Raw genomic sequence first — 12,463 nt, forward strand, 5'->3', positions numbered from 1 at the left:
TCCCAGGAGTGGACATCCCAGTGTCTTCACCCCAAGTTCAGACCATGCAGTGCTCAAATAAATTGCAGAAAAACCCAGTATCTAAATCTCTGACTCAGTTAGCACGTTAAGAGTTAAAGTTCATAACTGTTCATAACAATTAGAACAAGACTGAATACGTATGGCTTGTTTGGAAGTGTTTCTAGAACACAACCTCTTCTTTCTAAAGACAACATGGAAGCATGGCTTAGCTTTGCAGAGTTGCATCCATCTTCCTCCTCTCACCCCCAGTTGGTGACGGCAAATGGCCACCCCTACCCGAGCCTGGCTGAGTTCTGCCATAGGTCTCTTCCTGTTAAAAAGGAGTTTTTCCTTCCCACTGTCCACAAGTGCTTGCTCAGTGGGAGTCATCTGATTGTTGGGGTTCCCTCTTTATTACAATTTATAGACATGACTGTTATTATAATGAACATAAGGACTGAACAAAGCTTGAACAGATCTTAGTTTGCGAGATTAGAGGTGTGTACATCAAACAGTTATAATTTTTGTGCCAAAGGGAACAACTGCTCTGTGATGGGGACAGCACACATGAAAGCAGTCATGCACAGACATGTGAAATCACTGGGACGATTGCTCTGACACTTAGACTTGTATGAACATATGAACCCGGTGAGAGAACATCCTAACGTCACCCCTTGACTGCAGCCCTGTGTCAGGGTTAACTGCCGTCTGTGTTAACTGTTCATGTCATATCCCCATTAACCTCCATTGTGGCTCCCTAGGCCACCCAGTCCTTGTTTAAGCCTCCCTGGGTGGCAGTCAGTGCTCCAACATTAGCCTCCATTACAGCTCCCCTGGCTGCAGTTGCCCTGTGTAGGGCGTCCACTGATCTTGTATCAGTGAAACTGAGTGTCTGTGCTGCTGAGTTATGGCACACAGTCTGATAGAGCGTGCATGTGAACACAGCTGATGGCTGATATTATTTGCAGCAGTGCAGCAGCTCTGCACGTGTTAAGCATCCATGTCAGTTGTTTTGTGCGCGCCATGCGTTTGGGGTAACCCTCTCTCTCTTTTCTGTAATGGGAGGCATGAACTCTCGCTCTAAACCCATTTCCAGCCCATCTGAAATACGGCAGCAAATTACCTCCAGCGGCGCCCTGCACACTAGCCCAATCCGCCCCAAATAGAAGTGACAGGACAGCGCAATTTATCGCCATAACCCCTGCACCGCCCCACCACCACCCAGAAGCTCCACACACACTGTGGACTCGCACGTACAGATGCCGCACACATACACAGGCCAACCGAGGGACTCCTGAATCTTGAACCTGTGTGCAGAGGCCTGTGATTTTGTGTACTGTACATACCATAGTAGGAATGTGTTGTAATTCTGTGTGTGTGTGTGTGTGTGTGTGTGTGTGTGTGTGTGTGTGTGTGTGTGTGTGTGTGATCTCTACACTCAAGTGTAGGGGCCAACCGTGCTGCTCTGGCCCCCTGCCCTGCCTATTATCTCATTGATTTCCTTCTCTCCTCTTTTCAATTCTCTCCATTTCCACACTACCGTCCTTTCCATTAGAGGAGCAATTTAACAGAGTGCTGTGACATGAGAGAGAGAGAGAGAGAGGGAGAGAGAGAGAGAGAGCGAGAGAGGGGGGACTACAGGATGGGAAACATAAAGTGAAGAGAGGGGTTATAGTGAGAGAGCTGGGGAGAAAGGATGGGTAAAAGAAAGAGGGTGAGCGGAAAGTCTTCTAGCAGATGGTTTTCTCTCAAAGCAATGCATGAATGAAAATTTTACAGTGTATTAACTGGGCTGAGTGGACAATTCCAAGTAGCAATAAACCAGAATTGGGAGTAATTTGATTTCCTCAGATGTTTCCTTATACCATCTATTCTTCTTTTATTTGAATCCCTCTTTCTTTAAGGAGTTTCCTTCAGAGCCGTCTTCGAGCTCCCCACGACAGACACCCGTCATCCACCCAGCAGTGGAGAGGAAGCAGCATGTGCTGGATTCGTGGCTCCTTATACCGTGTGTCAGCTAATAAGCTGTCCCGCACCGTAGCAGCGAACATGTCCATCAATCGAACAGGTATATGTGTTGTGTGTTCAACAACTTCTGACCGTTGGCAGACTTAAAGGTGGAGTTCAAAGAGGACTAACAATTCACACAACCACCGTGGAAATTTAAAATGAGCCTGCCTCATTGTTTTCCTCTCACAAGCAGATGTAAAATACATTTTCCTAATTAAAATATATTTAAAAGAGACTTAATTTCCACCATTGTAATCTGAGTATAACAAGGGCACAAATGTGACCGCTTGCTTCACATTGTAGTTAAATTACCAAAAAATGGCTGGGCCAGTATTAGGCACTATGTTCACATTTGCCCCTCAGTTCTTCCTATGCTGAATGACACTGTTGTCTTTTTTTTTTTTGATTGGTTGCCACTTGCAAAGAAGGTTATAAGGTTATAACAGGAGGTGGGTAAAGCTGCTGTTGTCTGAGAGAGTGGTCCTCTCCTCAGCCACTTCTCCTACAGAGACATGGAGGCATGCCCACCCAACCCAAGATATAATCTCCTCAGCATATTCTGCGTCTTTCCTCGGATCCTCTACCAGTGTCCCCCAGACCCTTCAGTGTCTGGGGGATGCTCATTTTGTCTGCCTATCTCATTCTTTCAGTCACCGTCTAGAAGATGTGGCCATAGGTGAGGGTAGGAACATAGATTGGCCGGTAAATAAACAGCTTTGTTTCCACACTCAACTCTCCTCTCCTCTCCTCTTCATTTGTTTTTCTAGCTGCAGAAAATTTAGTTCTTAAAGTACAACACTTCTCACTGCTATATTCATGGGTTTGGACATATTTCAGTTGACATAAAATTATACAGACTAGATACCCAGCAGCATTTAAGACATTTAGTCCAAGAACATGGCAGTAAGTGTACACACAAGAGTGTATATTCACATTTGTGGCTGTAGCTCTGTTCACATATCCTCTAATAGACTTAGGGGAACTGGCTGGATTTGCCATCTGAAATAATAAAGTTGTCATCTGTCAGGGAGGTGAGGGGGAGGGCCTGGAGAAGTGAATGGGGGAGATTAAAGCCTGGATCTGCCTCCACTTCCTTCATACTTCTCTACCTCTCTTTTACACATTCTGCTGTGACTAAAGCTGCAGGTGAAATTGAGAAGCTCCAATCAGTTCAGCTCGTGACCAGCATCACAACACAAATTCCTGCATCTAGAGTCACGTCTCGGGTGTCTTCCAAGTAGGAGTTGTGATTTCACATCTTTGTAGCAAGCTTCATATTTGTTCTTGGTACAGAGCCTCCGGACTGTAATCCAGAACACACGCTTGACAAGAGACTTAACAGCCAGAAAAGTGCCAAATTTAGAGGTCTGAGTAAGATTAACTGCCGTTTGTAACCACACCCTCCCCATCTCCTTGTCGTCTTATTCATTCCTCATTTTCCTACACTGTTTGTGGCGTGCATTGGGTACATAGTGTTTGTAATATTCTCAGACAGAGCTGGATGACGCATTTGGATTTGGCACTAATGCGTCAAACCACCCGAGTATAAATAACCAGTCACATATTTAGTTTTTATTGCTTCTGGCTATGCAAGAGCACATACAGATAGCTTCCTTTCTGTCATATCTAATGTAGATACTTTGAATACTTTAAAATTACTTTAAAATTGTTAAATTTAATGCAAGACTTAACATCAGAACAAAGCATTTTATAGAATTATGGTAAACAAAACCAAAAGCTACCCTTAAATCTTCATTTATATATGTGCTGATGTATTTATTACTAGGACGACTAATTGCTTGTAGATGGTAGACATGAAGAGAAATGGATTAGAGACAATCTTGAAGGAAGAATATGTGAATATTGTTGTGGAGGTGAAGCATGTCAGACAGGATCATGAGTTTGAAAGGGTAATGTTGAATGTTGCCAGTGCGTTGGCACCACAGATTAGATGTCAGTCAGAAGAGAAAAAGGAATTCTAGAGTATGTTGGATGAAGTGGGAGCAAGTGGTGATTGGAGCAGACTTTAATGGACATAAAGGTTCAGGAAGGAGTTGAAACTGACTCTGGATGGTAGGGAAGACTTACCAGATAGAAAGAGATAGAAATGTGTTAACAATTGAAGAGAGGTTATTGAAAAATGGAAGGAATGCTTTGAGGAGCTGATGCATGACTAAAATGACAATGAGGAGGGTGGCTTTTCAACAACAAGGGTGATGTGGAAAACTGTGGTAACTACAGAGTAAAAGGAGTTGCATTATGTCTTTGTGGCTCTCGAGATATGATAGGTTACCAAGACAGGAACTGTCGTACTGGACGAGGAAGTCGGGAGTAGCAGAGATGTATGTGAGGCTAATGCAGGACATGTATGAGGACAGTGAGACAGTGATTAGGAGTGACAGATGGGTTCAAAGTGGGGTTTGATTATATCATGTTCCAAGTCCCTTCTTGATTGTTGGGGTGATGGACAGGTCAACCACTGCGATCAGGCAGGAGTCTCTGTGGACTATGATAATTGCAGATGACACTGTGGTCTGTAGTGAGATTAGGGAGCAGGTGGAAGGTGTTGGTGTGACCAAATAGAATGCTAGGGATGGGGTGAGATGGAGTGAGATGATTCACTGTGGTGACCCCTAAAGGGAGCAGTTGAAAGAAGATAATGATGACAATAGATTTCTTTTAGATAAAAGTGATGTTTACCCCTTTTTTTCAGTTTCTAATCAGTTTGTGTGAAAGCATTTTGTAAAACAGCCAGATGTTTTTGGATTTTACGTTACATTTTTATGAAAATGGTGTTAAAGTGTGACAAACATGCAAATAAATAAGAAATCAAGGTGGGGGAAATGCTTTTTCACAGCACTGTAGGCTTTCTTTAAATCACTCATTTGTCTCTTTCCTCCACATCTAGGAAGGTCCTCATGCTTCCAGGTCTCCCACATGGCTCCCGTCATGGCCAAACCCTCCAGCACTCGTCACTTAGCCAGGTAGTGCTGATAGTTCCCATCTCTAATCATCAGACACACATAGACAGAAATGTCCAAGGGCATGTATGCAAACCATCCTGTTTACTCGAAATCTTATCCAGCTAGGGCTTTTGCATTTAAGCCTCTGCACTCTCTCTCTGCACTAATATTATTTGCTTTTCATGACTGTCAACTAAGAAATGAAGCCATTAGTAATCTTGTAATATTAAAATTGTATATTAAAATTGGTATATAAGTACCTTTACCCAGAAATCCTCGCAGGGTGTTAGCTGCGAGTTTAATCCTAACCTAGTTTGTTTTTTAGTTACTACCAGCTGGTTATTACTTACTGTGGTTTGTGTGTGTTTCATAAATTCAGCCGTGCAGTCCAGCGGAGTCTTGCCATCATTCGCCACGCTCGTCAGAAGCAGCGGCAAAAGCAGTACTGCATGTACTACAACCGCTTCGGCAAATGTAACCGTGGAACAAGTTGCCCCTTCATACACGACCCAGACAAAGTGGCGGTCTGCACCAGGTGACTCAAACACACACCGACATCCAGGCTATAGAAATTAAATGCAAGGTAAAGTTGTGAATTACTCGCTCTGACCTTACAAATATCGTGGAGACTCGAGCACAGTATGGCAGGATGACCACACAGTCACTGCAAGGGAACAGCATGACTCAACAGCAACTTGATTTTTGTGCATCATTTGTTGAGTGTTTTTGGTTGAATTTGGGTGTTTAGAGGCTTTGACGAAGCAGGTTCAGCTTTAAGTTTGTAGAGCTTATTGCTTTGTATACTGTGGATCGTGTGTCTTTTTTTAAATGAATGAGTCCCTGCTGTAATTGGCATCTATTTTTCAGCTTTTAGCTGTGTCCATAGTGAGTATCTTTCCCTCTGCACCATCTTCTGAGCATTTCACTGGACAAGTTTACTAAATATACTCCGTAGAGAAACAGCATATATCACATAGAGATGATGTCGTTTGCTCATATGTGCATCTTTTACATGGACACTGCAGTAGAAATAAGAGACTTTTGGTTGGATTCTGAGACGTCCATCAAAGGATTCCTGTTTCCTTTATTATTACTGGTTAACTTGACTGTCAGCAGTGAGACAAGAGCAACCAGGGATCTCATGGTAGAAATAAATTTGTTCTGATCAAAACTGTAGTCAACAATAAAAACAAGCCTGTTCACCAATTCACCAATAATTTCAAACAACATTGTTTTTGCATTATCTGCAGGTTTCTGAGAGGGACATGCAAGCAGGCAGATGGTACCTGTCCGTTCTCCCACAAGGTGGCAAAGGAGAAGGTAACGCATGCACACAGACACAGGCACACACCAACACACACACACACTCACTCATACTGGACAACATAATTTATAGCATTTCACTGCAAAGGGTTGGGTATAGTGTGAAACTATACGATGACACATTTTCGGTTACAGTCATCATGGATTGTATTTACACTCTTGGCATGCCTCCTGTTTCCATGGCACTGACAGGAGTGAAGAAAACCTGACCTGATTGTGGGGCGGAGTAGGGGTGGGGGGTCATGACTAAACAAGCAGCTTAAATGTTAGATGTACAACCTGTTCAACTGTTCCATCTGCAAACCAGCTGCTATCTGGGAAATCTGTGAGGGGCTGTCATGGTTTTAGTTGGATTATTGGTTTTCTCTAATGTGAGAGTGAATTGCAGTTTGTAACAGCAACATGGAACCTGAACCCCTCCTCATATCTCCAGGTTATTGCAGGAGAAAAACGGAACTACCCTGCCAGCGGGGTTATGTGAGTGGTTTGATGGGTATTAGTTAGACTGATTAAAGTGATAAATGTGTTTGAAATAATTTTTTTCCACAGGTTGAGTTTGGCCAAATCTGGTGCTCTTTTTTTTTTTTTTTTTTTTTTTTTTTGGTCTGATCTGGATCTTTTAGGAGGAAAAATAGCAATTTTATCTACTAACTACTGTGAACAGATAAAAGTTTTGCATCATATCTTCAGTACATCTCAAATTGCGGGGAAAAAAAATATTGGAGACATTATCTTGATTTTCTCTTGAAAATATTACACACCAATCTGGATCCACAAACACAATTCATCTGTCATTTGGAGGATATTGTCACCATGGCCAAGATGTGCAGTATATGAATGTTCTTGTAGCCAGTTTAAAAGAAAAATAGATACATTTTATTTGTTCACCAACACCAAACAGGGAAAGTGTTGAAACTAAAAAAGGGAAAGCTTTTTTTCCTCTCTCTTTGAGACAAGTAGCCCTCCAACAGGTGCTCTGCTGCCTCACCCTTCACACACACAAAGCTCTGCGCACGTGTGTGTTGTCACACCGCTGCCTGTAAGTGCTGAGAGCCCAGCTGTCTATTTGTAATGCCAGCTTCCCCCACACCCAGACCCCCACCCCAAGCCTTTGGCCCCTCCCTTCATGGGATACACCCGCTCTGATTTCATGCAGTTTCCTTAAGCAGGACTGTATGTGGACAGAAAGGGGGTGCAGGCTTATGCAGCTAGCACCCCTCCGAACTTGATCCAGGCACTAGTGTAGAATCCCAATTCCTGCACCCCACCGTCCAGTCTCCCCATTACCACAAATACTTCGAAACCAAATACCCCTGAACTAACTCCACCTGGCATAGCCCCCCAACAACCATCTCGCTCACCACTTGCTCTCCACCCTTGGCTCAGTCTGAGCACACATCCAGTTCACATAAACACATCATGAGAGCTGGACGAGCTTCAGCCTGGATAAATATTTCTGTAGCAGTTAATTAGGTAGAACTGATCCTATCTCAACGAGGTGGAGTCCCTCTCACAATCTGCCTCCTCCCTCATCTTTCTTCACCGAATCCCCCTCAGAGGTATATTTAGACCGGTCACCACCAGGCTCACCCCTGCACCCAAATCAGTCGATCTCTCTGCACACGCGCACACATGCTGTCAAGACACACATTCACTCTTGCTCCGCTGCTGTCAACTGCAATTAAGGTCATTTAGCTGCTCGGTGTGACAGATCACTTGGCACATGGGACACGTCTAGTGGTGGTTTTTAGAACTGCATGTCTGTTTATAAAGTTGTATAATCTCATGTGACCTCATCACCCCTGCAATCTTCCTCTCTGTGATGATGGTTTTACATAAAACACTGCTGTGAAATTATGTATTGTCATTGGGTTCTCTAATTCATAAACCATCCTCCACACTTTACTTTCTGCTTGTATGTACTAAGCACTATGAACATTTGTATACATGCACATGTCTGTCTCTTCCCAGATGCCGGTGTGTTCCTACTTCCTGAAGGGCATCTGTAACAACAGTGACTGTCCCTACAGTCATGTCTACGTGTCCCGCAAAGCTGAAGTGTGCCAAGACTTTGTAAAAGGTTACTGTCCTGAGGGAGAGAAGGTAAAAACTCAAACAAATGCACAAAAACATTTTTAATTTGTTAAAGGGCATTAGATTTTACAGACTCTATGCCACAGTTTGTTTATGATCGCAGCAGGTTCTATCATGATGGTGTGTTGGTAATCTATAGATTTTACACAGAGCTTTTTAAACCCATGTCCACATGGTGTAGGTATCTGCTGCACACTGCACATGGAGCAGCATCTTGCACTTGTGCTGTTCATTAGTCCCTGCAGTCGAAAAGACAGAAGTCAAAATAGACAAAAAGCTTCTTTCGGAGTGAAAATGAGTGTTTAAAAACTCCTCACTCCAGCCACCATGTATGCTTTTGGGATCTCTGATGTTTTTTGTGCATGTGTCACTCTCTTCATGGTGAACTTGGCTGTTTCTCTTTTCTGTTTAAGCCAATTTTTGAAGTAAGTAATCAGAATTGAGTCTGGATTTGGCGTTACTGCCATCATTCTGCTTTTTGCATTCAGACTACACTGATAGAATTTGCTCAGTGGGTAAGCATGGATTCATGCTGAGTTAACTTCTCAAATTTAGATGTGAAGGTGACGTCTGTTTTAAAGCCATGACTGCCTGACCAGATTTAGCTAGGAAAACAACATCCATGAATGTCCGGTGCTTGGGGGTTATTGCCTGTCACTTTTGTACTTTCTCTCTCTTCATTGGTTGAGCTGGATGTTGTAAGGACACCTTTTGGCCGGTTATCAGTGCAGGTGAGATTAGAGACATGTGCAATGATCAGTTGAAACTCACAGGTTTAACGTGGATCACAGGGTAAGTCTAAATGAAATGATGGAAACAATAGATGACAAGTATATGATCTTGGTTTTATTTGAACTTGATGTTGTTTGGCTCTAAATTTGGTTTCAGTCCTGCACTGACGCTGTGATCTGATTTCAGAGTTCTTTCTTTAAGCTGTGCTCCTCAATTTGAGCATACGGATTGTATAACATGTATAAAGTTTCCCTGAACTTAAGGCTTAGGTAAACAAGTGGTTCCACCCCCTCGAACACAGACACACAAACGCACATGTACACACTGACACACAGGCAGGAACAGCTGCAGGGGGTGGTGGTCCATAATGGCATAACTGTAGTGTCTGAGTGACACATTGAGGGTCTGATGGGTAAGAAAACCACTTCCACAGAACTCACGATCCTTAAGTCACCACACGCACTCGCTGCCCTCGTGTCAACCTCAAACACACCCTCCACTCCTGCCCCCACCCCACCACCTCCCACCCCACCCTTGTGTTTTTGCATCCATCTCCGGTTCCCTTCTCTTCATTGTGCTTATTTTTGAGTGTGAAACAGATGCTTTTTCACACTGTCAGACCTCATTTAAATAGTGCATGGGGAAATGAGGATATAGAAAACAAAAGGGATATTAATATTTATTCTATTAGCTGAAGTGCTTAGGTCTGTGATTTTCCCCTGTGTGTGTTTGTGCCTGAGTGCGTGTGTGTGTGTTTATAGAGCGGTGCGCTGCGATGCTCTGGCGGCTCTATGATGGATAGCAGGCAGTAATTATAGATGGGAAAACTGCTGAGGATGGCACTATGGGCCAGGCAGGCAGACACTTCAGCATCTCAGGGGTTAAGTCTGCTCCTGTCCTCCATCCTCCATCCTCCTCCCCCTTCCTCATCCTTCTCCTCGTAGACCCACTACCATCCTGTATCATCCCAGTGTTGTCTCATGTGCACCCCCCTTGCAGCTCTTTCTCTGCTTTCCTAAATTTCTCCACTGCATCTTACTCCCCGGATTTAATTTTTAGTTGGCTGTAGCTCCTTCATGAGGTCTATCTTCTTCCAGGTTTCTTAACACATGAAACTCACAGTCACCTGTGATTGTTGGCCGTGGCCAGTCATCCATAGTTTTTGGAAGATTGGGTAAATAGTTGGCTTTCATAGGCTCTTCTCTGCTTCAGGTGGTTGAAACAGCATCTGAGCCAGTGTGCAGCAGAGAGCTGTCTGAGCTGCTGTTTGGCCTCATGATAACGAAAGTGAATTGAGCCTTTTTATATGCACCTTCTTCCCACCAGCAGGGGAAAAGCTGTATATACGCTATTGGTTTGCTCTCAGCTTCAGTCTTTCCTTGTCTGTTCAAGTGAAAATAAAAATAAATATAGGAAATAAAGAGGAAAACAGAGAAAAAGTAGATATAAAATGTAGAAAATGATGACAAAGTTAAGGGAACAAGCCCATAAAGATGAACGAACATAACTGATTTGACTTTGGTTACCAGTCAGGATCATGTTCTGTCTGTCCTCTCTGAATTCATCGTTCAGGGTGAGATTGTTGATACAGAGTTCCTCTGTTCAATGATAAAACATCTTGAAGTTTGCTGTGTGTCAGCACACCTGGGTATGGGCCAGGACAGAGCCCAGTGAAAACACTAATCTCTAACATTATTTGGCTACTGCAAAACAGACTTTGCTCAAAAACTGCTCGAGGTTCAGTTTTCTTTTGTTGTTTGCTGCAAGACTTCATGTGGTTTGTTACTAATCTGCTACACAGAACCTGACTGAGTCCATCTTATAGAGGTAAGCATATCCAGGGTCAACACTTCGGTTTGAGCTCCTTGATGCACGGCCTGAGAGAAAGTTGGTTTAGTGTGTGTATTTGGGCCCTATGCAGCTGCTTTAGAGAGCACAGCCTCTCTCACTGTGCGTTGTCTGTCTTGGGCTTCTAGTGGCGATGTTGTGTTGGTCTTTGAAGTTGGGCCACGCTCCAAGCTTTAACAACCCACTTTTTCTTGTACTGTGATATCCTGAATTTTTCTTTAACATTTGTTTTTCGTTAGTAAAAACTCAAAGGCTTGTCTTGATGCAGTTGTGCTGTTTATATAGTTTATACGGAGATAAGTTCTGGTCTTGGAGGACTCGCTTGAATTTCACATCCTTGCCAAATCCTGACACCAAGTGACTAGATATTCCTAAAGATGTCGGAGCAGCTTTCATTTCCTCCTATTTAAATGATCATTTTGTAAATTAGTGAGCATCAAGAATGTTTGCTGTACGTAAACGATAAACTAATCACAGGCAAAAAGAACTTAGAATTGTGCCCAACAAGTGAAGCCAGGTTCCCTTTTTATTGCTAAAATTCGATGCAACAGGAGGGCTTTGCTCTTTCTTTGGCCTAAGCCTTCTGCATTGGCACTTTCACTGCATTACTGAAATAAATTAGGAGGATAGTAATGTCGATCTGATCACAGCCTGAAGTGTAGCGACATGGTAAATTCCTCCTTTTTCTCCCTTTTTCAGTTTGTAATCTTAGTAATATGTCAACCTGTGCTCAATTATTGTTCTCTTCCATTCACTGTAAGTTGCTCTCAACGATTGTTGGCTTGATGCCCAAGTTGTAAATGCATATGATATCCTCTTTTTTCATTTTACTGTCTTTTCTATCTCCCACCCTCCCTCCCTTCTTCTCTTTCTTGCTTCTTTTGCGCCTTCTTTCAGTCTCTTGGTAAATGTGCTGACTCTTCCTGGTTTTGGCCCAGCAGAGAGCTCTCTAATAGGCCCCAGAGACATCCCAGCATTCCTTAAATCAAGTGGAAAATTGTTAACTTGGTGTGGGATAAAGATGTTCTGTCCACTTTAGCTCTTTTCTCCCATTTCGTCTCTTACTCTCTCTCTCTTTCTTTCTCGCTCTTTCTGTCTTTTTATGAAAATGAGGATGTATGGGGCTTCAGGAAAGACGAGTGAGCTTTTACAGTCCATTTCTCTGACACTTTGTTTCAATACAACTACCTCCCTGTTTTAACTCTTCAGTTTTAACACAGCCTAGTCCTGAGGACTCTGTCCTCTTTCTTAATTGATAGATACGTGGCAGTTTTAAGAACTTTGATAATAGGGTTGCGAGCACATGCTGGGAGAAGTTGATGTGTGTGACAGAGACATGATCCTTTTATCACATACATTGTGTATTTAGATGTGCAGAGTTTCCCGTCTCTGCATAGCTGTCTGTCAGTTGTCAGGACTGATCCTAGCTTTCTTCCAAATTGTTTTATATAAGCAATATGAAAGAAAGTTAGAAGGCAGTGTAAAATGTAAAT

At 43.0% G+C, this 12,463-nt stretch overlaps 1 protein-coding gene across 2 annotated transcripts in view; it reads left to right on the forward strand.

Annotated features, from left to right (window-relative positions):
* The window catches only part of zc3h3 (zinc finger CCCH-type containing 3), a 68,514-nt gene that overhangs the window by 46,200 nt on the left and 9,851 nt on the right, over window positions 1-12,463 (forward strand). For both annotated transcript variants that reach the window (XM_063460549.1, XM_063460550.1), the window contains exons 5-9: window positions 1,905-2,068; window positions 4,919-4,994; window positions 5,353-5,508; window positions 6,224-6,293; window positions 8,268-8,399. In XM_063460549.1, coding sequence (XP_063316619.1) covers window positions 1,905-2,068; window positions 4,919-4,994; window positions 5,353-5,508; window positions 6,224-6,293; window positions 8,268-8,399 — 598 coding nt within the window. The remainder of the gene's footprint in view (window positions 1-1,904; window positions 2,069-4,918; window positions 4,995-5,352; window positions 5,509-6,223; window positions 6,294-8,267; window positions 8,400-12,463) is intronic.

The sequence above is a fragment of the Pelmatolapia mariae genome, linkage group LG17, assembly GCF_036321145.2.
Source record: "Pelmatolapia mariae isolate MD_Pm_ZW linkage group LG17, Pm_UMD_F_2, whole genome shotgun sequence".
Lineage (NCBI taxonomy): Eukaryota > Metazoa > Chordata > Actinopteri > Cichliformes > Cichlidae > Pelmatolapia > Pelmatolapia mariae.